Genomic DNA, 15,468 nt, shown 5'->3' on the forward strand with positions numbered 1-15,468 from the left:
CAATCTGGTTAATACTATAGTTGAGCTAATCTGTCTATCTACTAATCTACTGAGTACTGTAGGCCTACTGAGTACTGGTACTGGTGGTAGTGTAGTGGTAGACCGAAAGCTTCAGTCTCTATAATCGTCGGTTGTTCCACTGAGACTACGTCTGGCTCCACTAGACCTCCGGTTATAGAGACTGAACGACTGCCTATGCCAGCCTGTGTTGAACTTATTCCGCTAGATTTTAGCCGCTAGGCCCCTCCCACAAACTTGCCACGGCCGTATTGTTATGCCCCCAAAATCCCCCAAAATGTCATTTTACCTCGTTCATTTCCAATTTTAAATTAGGCCTAGGCTATAATACATCGGTTCCACTTACTAACTTCATTGATATAATCCGTTTAATGGTCCCTTTTAAGGAAATTATCGGTCAAAATCGACATCCATGTTGAAAATCTTGCAAGCCGTGTTTAACTCTCGCTGCCGTCAATCTCATCCCTTCTAGTCTACGCCGAAGGCAAAATGATTATGAAGGAAAAACTGTGATAACGCCATTACGAACGTGTAGATGGCGCACAGTTTTTCCTTCATAATCATTTTGCCTTCGGCGTAGACTAGAAAGGATGAGATTGACGGCAGCGAGAGTTTAACACGGCTTGCAAGATTTTCAACATGGATGTCGATTTTGACCGATAATTTCCTTAAAAGGGACCATTAAACGGATTATATCAATGAAGTTAGTAAGTGGAACCGATGTATTATAGCCTAGGCCTAATTTAAAATTGGAAATGAACGAGGTAAAATGACATTTTGGGGGATTTTGGGGGCATAACAATACGGCCGTGGCAAGTTTGTGGGAGGGGCCTAGCGGCTAAAATCTAGCGGAATAAGTTCAACATAGGCTGGCATAGGCAGTCGTTCTGTCTCTATAACCGGAGGTCTAGTGGAGCCAGACGTAGTCTCAGTGGAACAACCGACGATTATAGAGACTGAAGCTTTCGGTCTAGTGTAGTGGTAGCCTCCGACTCCGAGCTTCCGGCACACTACACCCTTATACGAGTAACGACGCGACGCACTGCAGTCTCTGAGTTTGAGTCTAACTGAGTAAAGGGGGTCACATGAGTAAGACGTATTCTCAGTGGAACAACCATCAATTTAATTTATTAATAGAGACAGAAGCTGTTAAGTTTTTTAGTCTATATAGACCTATGGAGATGATGATGATGATGATGATGATGATGATGATGGTTGCTACTGATGATGAACACAAGAAAGTGTAATGAGTTACAGAATAAAAGTGTAAAGATATGCAGTCCACAATGGCACAGATACACATGTCCCTTGCCTGTAATTGTGAACATATTTGCTTACCAAAAATAATGCACAAGAAACTATAATATCCTGTAATAACCTGTAATATCTTGATTTACATAAACATCTTTGAATAATCTCTGATTTAGATCTAGACCTATATGGAATATTTTTCATCCCAACTTTTCACAGACTTGCTGCTAAAGAAGACAGTGAGATAACAGCTGAAGGATGGCTCATCAAAGCAGTATCTGTTGGGGAAACTTTCTTGAAAGACCTTCTTTGTGCTAACAAACATAACAAGAGGATAGCCTTGCTACAGAAAAACAATAGACAAGTACGAACTTTAGTTACATGTAGCCATTACTCTCATATCATGTTATGATGTGGAAAGATTATTACCCATGTTTTTACACTATACAAAACAAACTCTATGAATTGCATGTAGCTAGTTATTTGGTCAGTGATTATAAACTCTAAACTTTGTAATATCTAAAGGCAATTGGAAAGACACTCTTAGTAAATGTAAGAGACTATGGATTACACTTTTCTCTTCCCCATGCTAGACTGAAGAAGTAGTAGAAGAATACATAATATTAATAGGAGCACTAATTATTATGAGCGCTCATGTACAAACCTGTATGAAAATAAGTGATTGCCATGGTAACCACACATGCTCATGGATGGACAAATGGTGTTCAGGGCATCATAGGATGTGGGAAGGAAATCAAGTGACCTCTGACCCAACCAGGATTGAATAAAGCAAGGTTCTGTCCTTCACATGTATAAAAACTTGTGTTCTGCACCTGATGCTGCTAAATGTATGGACATAAGAGCATTTTTTTTTACTCTAGATCTCTTCACTCCACCACCCACCCCAATTATTATTATTGTTTATGAAAGGGTATACAGTATATGCCAGCTGTGTGGTAAAAATATTTCAATAAATAAATTTTCTTCTTTCTTTTGTTTTTTAACAGAATGATACCTCACATCAAAATGGTGACATATCTTTAGAGTCTGATTTGGATGAATCTAAGGAAGAAAGCAAGGATGTCAGTTCATGTAGCTTACTGAATGGAGAGGATAGAGACAGTCATCTCTTGCCAGTGGAAGATGCAAGGTAAGAAGCTGCGCTGAGTCAGAAAAGAAGAAAAAAATTGTTCACATGTATGTTCTGGATTCATGTCCAAAAATTGTATCTTTTTCATAAAAAAGAAACTTTTTATGAAGGACTCAATGCTATCAGGGAAATCAAGTGACATACATTCCCATTGTTTAGGCATACTATATCTAAATTGAAGTAGGATTGTAAAATCTACATGCAGTTCGCTCATTTTAACTTCAGTGGCTTGTATTTTCAAAGAGAATGTCTACATCAGTTGATTCATGTGTATTACAAACAGGAACATTCTGACGATGTACACCATGCTGCATAGTCCCCTGGTACAGACCAACAACCAAGTAGACCCAGAGTCTCTCCTTCCACTATGGATCCTGTGTGATGGCAAGGATCCAGAAAGAACCAGTTTGATCGGCTGTGAACTGGCCCATACCGGTTCAGGTCAGGAGTCAGACAGCAGTCCATTCATCCTCACCACAGTCACATCTGATGGTAAGTTTAAAGATGTCATTATTACATTATTTTAGAGGAACAGTCGTTTTGATTAGTAAACTTGATGAATGTGTGTCTAATCTTGAAAACAGACTTTCTTGATGAACATGTTTTCAACGAATGCTCATACATGGATTTGTAGAAATATATAATTTTCTTCTCAGCAATGAATCAGATTTAGTAGTGCTATCTATCAATTGAGGTATCTTCTCCCAGCTTGGAGGTGGAATTGCTACATTTTCCAGTACATCTCTGTTTCCAGCCACCCTAGTACACTCTTGCAGTGTCATTCCACTCCATGTCTTAATGTTCCCCTACCAGTTTAATAGTTCTTGGTTTCCCTCTTGGTTTGGTACCTTCTACTCTTCTGTCCAATAAATGTTTCGAGAGACTCTAATGTCTTTTAAAGTGGTCAAAGTATTTTGCCTTTCTTTCCATAACCATTCCTGTCGGGATGATTATTGCATCATTATAGCAAGAAGAATGTAAAGATTTCTAAATTTCAAAATAATTAATGCAGTTGTATCAGGATAAATCTTATAAACTTTTCCTACTACATAGTATTTTAGGTTACAAAGCATGAGCAGGGTAATGAATTCAAGTTTCTTATTCTGTAAATATTTTCTTTGTATACTTTACAGATCCCATTTCTAGCAAGGCAGATGTTCCAACTTTGCAGCAGGTTATTTTAGAGGCTCATGAAGACTTAGCATCTAAGGTATATCTATCTACTCTTTTTGCTAATAATAATAATAATATTCAGCTTTTATATAGAGCTTAATACATCTCGGACATCTCTAAGCGCTTTACAAATATACTATTACCCCGGTCATTGGATTCAGTGCTTGCCACTCCCTGGGGAGCATTCCAGCCAGGCATGACTTGACGCTCAAAAACTGTTTGACCAACAATAACGGTCGCATCCTATCAGGTACCGAATTTTAACACCTGGGTGGAGACTAGCAAGTATAGGTTAATATCTTGCCAAAAGATAATAGTGCTGTGTCGGAGTTTGAACCCTCGACCTTCGCATCTCCAGTGCCTTAAAACACTCGACCACGACGGTCCCAATTTTTGTGTCCTTCTCTTTGAGCTCATGTGACTCATACACAAATCAGTGCTAGTGGTCTTGTTTGCCTGTAGCAAATGACAAAAACTTCTTCAGTAAAGTGAGAATTAGTGAGGAATTCTTGAGATGTATTTCATGACTGTCTTATGTTTATATTTTATGGCTCTACCTCTGAGGTGCCAGAGGAATTATTGAATATTTGAAATGGCATGATTTGTTTTCCTATTATTTCCCTTAACAGTACATAGCAAGTCAAGGCTTTGCTCAGTTTGAAGTGGTCAGCCAGCTTAGTGCAGATACCACATTAGCTGAGACTCAGAGTAGTGATTCCTCCTACATAGCAGTAGAGTGTACATGGAACCAAGTCAAGAAGATACTGGAGAGCCCACGGGATGCTAGCTGTAAAGTGGTGAGAATATACTCCCATTTGTTATCTTATTTTACTGAGGTTTATGTCATATCTAGTTTAAATATTGATGTCATCTTTCATATGCATGCATTTCTCTAATCTCCCCCTTCTCCCACACTCTCTAAAGTTTCTTATCAAAGGTGTTAATGCTCCTCAACTACAAATATTTGCTTTGGTAGATCACATTCACAACTTTTGTTGTTTAAACATACATTATTCAAATAAATTTCCAATTTAAAGCTATTATGTACAGGAGACAGAATGTGCTAGTCATTATTAAGTTTTCTTATCATTTAAAGAGCTAACGCTGTGTTTAGTTATATGTTTTGAAACTAATCATTTGACTTAGTATGAACAATTTAATGAAAAAATACAGACCATAACAGCTACAACTGGATGGTTTTATTAAGATTGAAACTTTTGCTACTTGATTCAAATCACATATAAAGATCTTTCTTTTTCCACACATGTTTATTCTCACAGCTGATACGTGCTGTGCCAGGTGACATGAGAAACACCCCTTTAGAAGTCTACAAAGAACTATGCTTATTAAAGGTAGGATTTATGTTTGTTGCTCTGTCTACCATCCCAGCTCAAATTAAAGTTGCAGTAGAAAGACTTAACATCAGTGGCATTTTCTTCCAAGAAACAAAATACTTAATGTACCCAGTATACGACTGCATGTAACTTACTTTAGTTGCTATATTTGTATGTACTGGGGAGTGTTTCACAAAGACTAAGATCATAAGATAATATTTTTGTTCAATAGTGAACTATTAAAAAAAGCAATTTCTGTAGATTTGTGGCCATGATTTGTACGTCCCATGAGAGATCAATGCCAGTAAATGGTGAGAGAAAACAGTGGCATGAACAGCCTGCCATAGTTAAACACTCCCCTGGTGTTGACATATATTGCTTGTCTTTTTCATGTAGACATTTGCTGACAGCTTAGAAACAGGAGAAGTGAACTGGATAACACGAGAGAAGACGAGCTCAATTCAAGATCTTATAACAACCTTCTTGGATGAGATCAAAGGTGGACCCATTTATAAGGTAACGTTCATTCAGAGAAGAATTTTAAAATGAGTCACCAAGGATATTTGTGACTCACCAAATATCCTTTGGTATAGCATGGCAACTGTAACACTTCTGGGCCCCATTTCACAAAACTTGTCATCAGTGACAAATGACAGTTTTTGTTTATATGTGACCCGGCACCACAAAACCAACAAAAAGTCGCAACCAGGGATTCTCCGTAATCAGCTAAAATGTCAATTTAGGTGAAAAAAATAGATTTTTGTTTTTTTGCATTTTCTGAAAGAGTGGTCTTTTCTGTACCTAGTATCAAAATTTGGAAGTCTAAAACATAGTAGAAGATGTGTTTTAAACGGTTTTTCTAGACCAGTTTTTTTCGCACAGCCTTCGGTCTCTTCCAAAATTTGATCACTTTTCCCGAGCGAAATTATCGTAGTCCGGAAATGGTCGGTCGTTGCTAACGGGTCGTGCTACGCGGGCTGTGATTGGTCCGTTATAGCAATCAGTGCGGCGCGCCATTTTGTTTGTATCCGCTTTCACATCCGAGTTCCAGATTTGCGTTCGTCTTATATTCTCCGTTAACGACTTCGAGTAGCTTGAGTTGTTGCATTTTCAAACTTGTGATAAAGGATGAGAAAGAGTTGTTGCATTTTAAACTTGTGATACAGGATGAGAAAGAGTTGTTGCATTTTCAAACTTGTGATAAAGGATGAGAAAGAGTTGTTGCATTTTAAACTTGTGATACAGGATGAGAAAGAGTTGTTGCATTTTTAAACTTGTGATAAAGGATGAGAAAGAGTTGTTGCATTTTAAACTTGTGATACAGGATGAGAAAGAGTTGTTGCATTTTCAAACTTGTGATAAAGGATGAGAAAGAGTTGTTGCATTTTCAAACTTGTGATAAAGGATGAGAAAGAGTTGTTGCATTTTTAAACTTGTGATACAGGATGAGAAAGAGTTGTTGCATTTTAAACTTGTGATACAGGATGAGAAAGAGTTGTTGCATTTTCAAACTTGTGATAAAGGATGAGAGAGAGTTGTTGCATTTTTAAACTTGTGATACAGGATGAGAAAGAGTTGTGACATTCCCTAAATAATTTTGTTTTCATTTCTGTGCTTCCAAATTTATTCTCCCATAAGAGTTTTAAAATCAAGTTCTTATTGTAAACACACATTCACACTCTTGATATCATCATTTTGCTTACAGCTATCATAATTCTCCCCCTTCTTTTCCCTCTCTGTCTCTCTCTCTCATTCTTTCTATTTTTTGTTATTCTATGTTGGTGTCTTTACTGTGTGTCTCCTGCCTTTCTTTATTTTTATACCACTTTCTGGCTGGTATTTATGAATTGCTTCCATTAATTATCATCAGGATGGCTACTGGAAATGAAAGAGCAAGTCATAGTAAAAATACTTTGAACCTCCTGTGAGAAAGAAAACAGTATGGGAATTAAGTATAAAGCAAGTTCATAATGTGGTTATAAATAATTGCCCAGATGTATACAAAACAAGATAGTGACAAGCAGTGTTATGTAAGGGGGAACAAAAAGACTCCGGGTCCACCATGAATAGGCATTGTCTAGTGCAGGTGTCTCGGCACTATGTTGCAGTTCACTTAATCTGTCCAATTACAACTCTATACATTTACAACATAATAACTTTTGAAAGACTTACCTGGTTACCTGGTTGCCGCCGTCAGTTGCTGGCGATTGGCGACCACATCTGCACATCTTCTTGTTGTCTTTCTCCATTTGTTTCTATCCTGTGCTAATCTTTTAGCTTCTGAGTATGTGAGACCTGTCCATTCTTTGATGTTATCAAACCACTGCTTTCTCTGTCTGCCTCTCTTTCTTTTTCCTTCTACTTGGCTTTCTATTATTTGTGCTGCTAAGGGGCTCCCACTGCCACGCAGAATGTGTCCGAAGTACCTAGTGCTGTAACATCACGGATATCTCCAATTCCGTTTAACCGCCTGTCAAAACCGGACGGTTTTCGGTTAAACGATTTATTAAAAATCCGTGTGAAAAAGCTGGAAGGTAATTTAACTGAAGGCGCCGATTTGTGCTTGTGAACTAGTCACAAATAATAGTAACAATGTCGTTTTAGAATAATGTGTAAGATCATTAAAGTAAATTAAAAACAGTAGAGGACCTAGGATAGAACCTTGTGGTACACCATGTGTTAAACTTGGATGAATATATATTGAGATCTATTACAAAGATTACTTTCAAACCAAGATGACAGACAAATTGGAGTGTTGTTCTAGTTTCCAAGTGGTAAGTCATCACATCGATTACTGAGCTGGGAGACATTGCCAGACATAGTGCCAGGTGGAGGGGCATAAATCGAAACTTTAAAAAAAAAAAAAAAAAAAAAAAAAAAAACGGGAAAACGAAACCGTCCAATTGAAAACGGAATCCGCCATGGGCGGTCGGATACCGGACGGTTAAACGTTTGACTACAGCACTAGAAGTACCCCATCTTGAGGCGGGCCACTTTTCCAAGGAGATCTCTTTCTGTGTTTAGTTCTTGTAGGACACTGAGATTGGTTCTTTTGTCCTTCCCGCTGATCTTGAGCATTCTCCTCCAGAACCACATTTCTGCTGCCATGATGCGATTTTCATCGGCTTTGAGCAGTGTCCAGCTTTCAGCACCATAAAGTAAAGCACTCCAAACCAGGGTTTTGACCAGTTTTATTTTCAGGCCGGTTGAGATGTTCCTGTCATTCCAAAGTACATGCAGGTCAACCATTCTCTTCTTCGCTATAGCTATTCTGATCTTTATATCAGTGGTACAGCTGGCATTGCTGTTCTTTGTAGATCCAAGATATTTGAAGCTTTCCACTTCTTTGACTGTTTCCCCTTCGATCTGGATGCTGCGATCGGTATCTGAGGTTTTACCAGCAACTAGGAGTTTGGTCTTTTTAACATTTAGATGTAAGTTGAGTTTCTTGCCGGCATTGTTTACTGCATGTGTGAGACTTACAATTCCATCTTTGGAAGATTCAATAAGTGCTGTGTCGTCAGCATATCTGAGATTTGAGATGTTTTTGCCACCAAATTTAATGCCGTAGTGCGCAACATCTGCTTCCCTCATCCCACTTTCCGTGTATGTGACGAAGAGGTATGGTGATAAGATGCAGCCCTGTCTTGCACCTTTTCCTACCTCAAACTCTTCAGTGTGTTCACCATCCCAACGGATTTTAGCTTTTTGGTTTACATAGAGAGATTGGATTAAAGTGACGAGGTGCTTAGGGAAGCCCATATCTAAGAAGATGGAGAAAAGTTTGTTGTGGCTTACAGAATCAAACGCCTTTGAATAGTCTATGAACATAATAAAAGCTTGTTGATCCATGGCAATCACCTTCTCAAGTAAAACTTGCAAACATACAAGCATGTCCCTGGTCCCTCTGCCTTTTCTGTAGGCAGCCTGGTCTTCTGGTTGCTCTTGTTCTATCTTTTGTTTCATCCTGTTAACAATTATCACGAGTAAGATTTTGCTGGTGTGACTGATAAGGGCAATAGTCCTGTAGTTTGAGCACAGTTTTTGATCTCCAGTTTTAAACAGAACAACAAATTCCTGTATCTTCCATTCATCTGGCCAATGGCAAGAAGTCCAAATGCTCGCACACAATTTGTGGAGAAATTTGATACCATATGGTCCTGTAGCTTTCACCAGTTCGGCTGGTATTCCGTCAATTCCTGGTGCCTTCCCTGCTCTGAGCTTCTTCACCGCGTGTTCAACTTCTGAAAGAAGTGGCACTGGTTCTTGTTCCATTGTAGGGACCTTCTCTTCTTTTTGTGGACTCTCATCAATTGGTCTTTTGAAAAGCTCAGTTCCATATTCTTTCCAGCGGTCCATTATGTTTTTCCTCTGATCTAAAATGATGCCGTTCTTGTCTTTTATGCATGATTGTTGTGCTTCTCTGGGGTTGGTCTTGATCGATTTGATAGCTGAGTACATTTCTTTGGCTTTACCAGCTATGTTGAAATCGTTCACTTCCCTGCATCTTTCTTCCAACCAGTATGCTTTATCCTTCCTTATTTTTCTTTGGATTTCTGATCTTAGATTCTTGTACCTTTCTTCCTTGGCTTTTGTACCTTTATCCCGTCTTAATCTGCTCTTCTCTTCAGCTAGTAAGAGGACTTCATTACTAATCCAGGGCTTCTTAGCACGTCTTGTTGCTTTACCAAGGGTTGTTTCAGCAGATTCTTTAAGTACTGTTTTGTAGACTGTCCATAAAGTTTCTGATGAAACTTCTGTGTTAGCTTCTACTTCCGATAGATTCTTCTTGAATTTGGCTTCTGATGAGTTCAAAAAAGACTGTAGAGTTTTGAGGTCTTCAAGTGATTTGACATTCAGTCTTCTTGATTTTGGTATCTTGCTGATTTTAGACAGTTTGATTTGCATCTTTGCGACTAACAGTATATGGTCCGTATCACAGTCTGCTCCTGGGAAAGTTTTGGCGTCTTTGATGCTTGACTTCCACCTGCGCCTGATCAAGATGTAGTCGATTTGGTTCCTATACCTGTCCCCAGGAGATTTCCAAGTGTATAGATTCCTCTTGTGGTGGTCAAACGTTGTGTTTGTTATAATAAGGTTATTGACATGACAGAATTCTGCTAATTTATCTCCACTCTCGTTTCTACTGCCAAGGCCAAATTTGCCTACTCCACACCTGATGTCTTCACCTTTTCCAATCTTAGCATTGAAGTCTCCCATGATTAGTAGTGTGTCACCACTGTTTACTTTATCCACAGTTGTTTGTAGTAGGCCATAAAACTGTTCTATAGTGTTCATGTCATGTGTTGATGTGGGAGCATAGACCTGTATGATGGTGAGGTGTTTTGGTTTTGCTGTCAGTCTTACCATCACAATTCTCTCTGAGACTGGGGTGTATGCATCCAGTGCATTTCTGGCTTCGTCTGTGAGTAAGATGGCTACACCACTTTCACTTTTGCCGCTATCCTTTCCTGAGAAGACAATAGTGGTGTCTCTGTCTGGTTTGAGTACTCCTTCTCCTTTCCATCTGGTTTCGCTTAGTCCAACTATGTTTAGTTTCATACTTTGTAGTTCTTTTATCAGGAGTTCCAGTTTTCCTAACTGGTTCATTGTTCTCACATTCCAGGTGCCTAAACGTAGCACTTGCTTCTTCTTGCATAGGTTAAAAACAGACGGGATTGACGTCCTGCCATCAGATGATATCCTTTCCGAGGCGGAGTTTGGGGTACCACCGTCATGGGCATATCTTGTCGCTGTCGCCTCCTCTTCCCCAGTAGCATTACGGGTGGGCACCCTGGGGGTCTCAACTTCCACCTGAAAAGGCTTGTTTCTCTTATTCAGTCTGTGCGTCATGTGGTATTCTCGGGAAAATTTACGACAGTGGGTTCCCGTTACCTTCTTGTCAACCCTGGTCTGTTCGTCCCCATTGAAATCAATGGGTTAACAACCCCCACCACGAGAAGGTGGACCAGGACGCTTGCCTGTATCTCACAAGTCGGTTGACCCCTCACTTAGCATGCTATTTCTGCATGCATAAAGCTACCAGGGCCAGTCTCCTTCTTGTATGGTCCATCACCAACAACAGTGATAAGAGACATAGGCTTATAGGGGCCCACCTTAAAGACTTAAGTCCACACATTGAAACCTCAGAAACATAATGAACAGACTATGTTTGACCATCAGGCCAAATTTCAGCCTAATCTGAAAATCTCTTCATAGTAAGGATATATTGACTGCTTTGAGAGGCATAGTGGTTTCTATAGGGTCAAGGGAAACTCACAACCTGCTATGACCCCAAGGCGCTTGCGCCGCGGGGTCATAGCAGGTTGTGAGTTTCCCGAGACCCTATAGAAACAACTATGCCTCGAATATTAAAAGCAGTCAATATATATTTTATATACCGAAAAAAAGGAAAATGTTGACTCACCCATTTAGGTTTCCATCTCTTTGAGGTCATGAATATTAACACCAACATTGTCCAGGTCTGCATTCGGAAGTCTGTTTACATCTCCGAGGTCCGTATTGACATTTCGCAAGAACTCTTCAAATATTTTAATGCCGTATTTTACTGCATACTTCGTATTTTTGCTATCAGCAGAATCGATTAAGTCTTGCAGCTGAATGTCATCCATAAGTTGAAATCTTGGCATAGCTGTGTCCTCCATTTTGCCTCTTTATTGACAAAAAATTGGAAACAAAAAACCCCAGTATTTTGCGATCGAGACTAGTACACAAAATGGCGATCGGTCGTCTGCGCTGCGTGGATTGGTAGATTCGTCGCCTGAATGCAGCGACCAAAATCGAATTGCACTCAAACACCGTTAACGGTATTGCGCATCGGTCATTGCACAAAAGAAACTTATACGGTAACACGTAAACCAAAATGGGGATCGCAGCAAAATGACGTCACGTTTCACAGCCATGGAAAAAGTGCTATGAAAAATGGATATAAACCGGTAGAGCCGGGAAAAATGACTATGAATTTCAATTAGCGGGCATGGTTAAGAACATGACTGCATTTTCAACCAATCAGAAGACAGGATTAGTAAAGAATCTTAAAATGAGGTATATAATGGTTGCTATGGCCTTTTGATTCACCCTTCTATTGATTACCCTGTGGTTTGCTTGCTCCGCATGCTTGAATAGCCCCAAACTTTAAAGCTCTCTTTCTCACAATTTAATACCAGTAACCTCCCTCACCAGCTCTTTTCATTCACTAAATTGAAAGGGTTAGGAAGCTTCAATTTGGACAAGTAATATACCATTTTAATGAGGAGAACTTCTTCTTTCATAATCAGATGAAATCAGGAAAATAATTTTTTGCAACTTTTTGTTGGTTTTGTGGTGCCGGGTCACATATATGCTAGTGAAATCCTTGCTTGTGATTGGTTATCAGCAGATTTGTCACTGACTTTTGTCATTTGTCATTGAAAAAAGGCTTTGAAAAAGGGGTCGCTGATCTTTAAGAAACAGATGATTCTAGTATTAAGAAAGAAGGCTTTCTTATTGATGTCGTCCACGAAAGCAATTGGTTATATTGATTCCATTACAGAATCAAAGATTTCAAAATAGAAAGTATTACACATGTCAAAGTTGGTGCCCATAAACAGAATCAATGCTGTTTGAATTATCATACAAATACAATGGAACATAATATGACTATGATTTCATTAGCATTACTTTTAATAAGTTAGAATGCTAATCCATTCCAAATTGTTGTTGGATACATCAATTTTGTCAATTTCAGGTACAAGTAACCATCTCTTCTGTGCAAAATGACTTCAGTTATGATTCTTCACACAAGTTTGTGTGTGTATAAACATTACAGGAACCAGCTACCATTTCAAACATTGCAATATTTTCATTTTAATCAATTTCTTTTCTTTTTATTTTAATAATTTAGAGAAAGACTGGAGACGACGCTGATGATTTGGATGCCCAGCTTTGTTGGAAGGCAGCGTTTGATAGAAGCGATTTAGACTTCACTGAACGGCTCTGGAATATCCTCCGGAATAATGCAACATGTTATGAAGATATCACTACAGCCTTCAGCATGGTGATCAATGAACTTAACAGAGGACAGATACAGCCAATGGTGAGTGTAAAAACCATTTATTTTATGTTTTACAGTTCCTTCTGAATATGTTCACCCTTTTTACACAAATTTAATAAAGCAGGTGTTTTTGATGAAGCAGAAACAAATTCTCTGTTTTTGTTGTGTTTTGCTTTGTGCTGTGTTTCTTGTTTTGTTTTAATTTGGTTTATGTTATACTATCTTTTGTTTATTGTTTAGGATATGCATGAAACAAAACATTTCTTCTCAGAAAGTGTTGTCACAGGTTTGTAAAACTGGGATGCGGAGGAAAGGAGCAATATGAAATCTGAGGGTTAAAAACTTTCCACTCAAATAATCTCATGATGATTGTGATCGATGATTGTTGACTGCTAAGAAAGCATGTATATGCTTGTAAGTAAACAATCAGGGAACCGACAGCTTAAAGTCCTCTCCGAGGGACTTGGTAATGATGATTAATGCCTTACCAAAGGCCACAAGCGCATTGACTTGGTTTTGAATCTGGAACCTCTCCAGAGACCACTGCTCTACCATTGAGCCATCGCGCCTCTTCTGAAGGATAATAATGTTTCAGATTTTTATGTCATTTCACCCATGATAGTATGAAATTGTTAAAGAACTTTGTTTGTTTATTCTCTATTTCGTATCAGGTTCACAGAAGTAATCAGACTACATTAGCCCAAGAGCTCCGGATGTTGTACGAAGACCCAGCCCATATGTTCAGTCTAAATCATTCTCCAATGACTCACCTTGTGGAGATAGCCATTGATAAGATTCAGAGAGACTATACAAACTTCTTCTTAGGTAGGCCTATCATGAATGTATAAGTGTTGTAGACCTGGGCCCCATCTTAGAAAGAGTTGCAATTGATCCTAATCAATCCCAAGTCCTACAATCAATCACAAGTTTGCAATCTCCTATCTCTTATGTACATAGTCAAGATTGATATCAACGCTTTGGGCCCATAACACAAAGCTTACTAATTGATCAATGGATTGTACATAGTGATCAATTGCAAATAGCAATCAGGTGCCTTAAAAAAAATCTTTGTGATTAAATACAGCATCCTGATTTTTTTCAAAGGTTTTATAGATGGTAGAAGAAGCTCATAGCACACAATGTATATTCCCAAATGGGTTAGGAACGTATAATGGTATGGTTATTATTATTAATATTTTATTTGGCAATAAAGAAAATACAGAAGTCAGAAAACAGACAATGGAGAACTTGAGAATTGAGAATACAACCGCTGGAACACAAGGGACAGAAAAGGTTATCCTAATAACTGTGGCAAAATGCTTTTTGTCCCAGATCCAGTGGTTTAAAAATTAAGTTCTTTTCATAAATGATCAATAATAAAAAAAAAAATATATATATATATTTATCTTTACTTTAGTTTGGTTTCAAGGTGAAATAACAAAAATACTTGAATTATCTTATTTGTATCAATTTTAAGTTGATCATATAAATTGATTTAAATTTGGTTAGTATTTCTTGGAAATGAATGAAAATTAATATTGGAAATTGTATAAATCTCTTTGTTTGTATTTATATTACTGTGATTGTTTCAAGATTTAGATATGTATAAAGAGTGGAATGGACATGGGGAAAAAAGGATGAGTATTAAAAAAAAGGGAATAGCTGGACGAATACTATAAAATATTTCCATTTTCTCCCTGCAGCCAAGAAGTTGACCACCCTGTATTCCCTGGAATGGTTCGTCCAATCAGTTGACCTCTTGACCCCGGGTGAGCTGGTCAAGAGGTTACGGAGTCTACATTGTATCTTGGAGGTTTCCATGCTAGCATCTCAATCCTTGGGTCTTCCTACCAACAATATACTCACACTCATCAGGTAATTAGCTAGGTCCCGTGGTTGTAAATGTCACTGATATGTTGATTCCTCTTTAACATTTGTCATGTGCAAGTATTTAATATACCAAAATGAGTCCAAACTGATATAGGAAGTACCGGTACTTAAATTTCAGTTAGACAACGATGATGGCAAAGAAATGCCTGAAATTATCTTTCAGCAGTTTCCATTGCATTGCGTGGACGATAAGTATAAACTCTATGAACTATTCTGTTTATCTGGACTTTCCTACATAAAATAATAATAATAGTAATAATAATACACAACATTTATTAGGTGCTTAATACGGGTGTCTCTAAGCGCACCATTGTCTGACTGAAAATTATTAATCAAAACTTATAATAAACACACAAATTATAAATCTGTTCTTTATTCAATAAATCATGAATATATAATAATAAAAATAGAAATGAGATCAAACATACATCAGGTCAAACATAAGATCAAACATAAAATCAAACAAACAAGGAATAAGACAGTGTGCACCTCCTTTGACCGACTCACAACTGCTGAATATCATTCATGAATTAAAAAGGTGCGTTTTCAGCAAGGACTTAAATTGGTCAAGAGAATGAATATTATGAATATGCACAGGT

The 15,468-nt window shown here is 38.2% G+C and overlaps 1 protein-coding gene across 1 annotated transcript in view; it reads left to right on the forward strand.

The window, feature by feature from the left end:
* The window catches only part of LOC100892299 (protein zwilch homolog), a 40,892-nt gene that overhangs the window by 458 nt on the left and 24,966 nt on the right, over positions 1-15,468 (forward strand). The window contains exons 2-11 of the mRNA XM_030982845.1: positions 1,489-1,633; positions 2,277-2,419; positions 2,703-2,911; positions 3,553-3,629; positions 4,222-4,389; positions 4,873-4,944; positions 5,323-5,442; positions 12,830-13,021; positions 13,651-13,804; positions 14,683-14,854. Coding sequence (XP_030838705.1) covers positions 1,489-1,633; positions 2,277-2,419; positions 2,703-2,911; positions 3,553-3,629; positions 4,222-4,389; positions 4,873-4,944; positions 5,323-5,442; positions 12,830-13,021; positions 13,651-13,804; positions 14,683-14,854 — 1,452 coding nt within the window. The remainder of the gene's footprint in view (positions 1-1,488; positions 1,634-2,276; positions 2,420-2,702; positions 2,912-3,552; positions 3,630-4,221; positions 4,390-4,872; positions 4,945-5,322; positions 5,443-12,829; positions 13,022-13,650; positions 13,805-14,682; positions 14,855-15,468) is intronic.

The sequence above is a fragment of the Strongylocentrotus purpuratus genome, unplaced genomic scaffold (genome assembly GCF_000002235.5).
Source record: "Strongylocentrotus purpuratus isolate Spur 01 unplaced genomic scaffold, Spur_5.0 spur5_contig_827, whole genome shotgun sequence".
In the NCBI taxonomy this organism is placed as follows: Eukaryota; Metazoa; Echinodermata; class Echinoidea; order Camarodonta; family Strongylocentrotidae; genus Strongylocentrotus; species Strongylocentrotus purpuratus.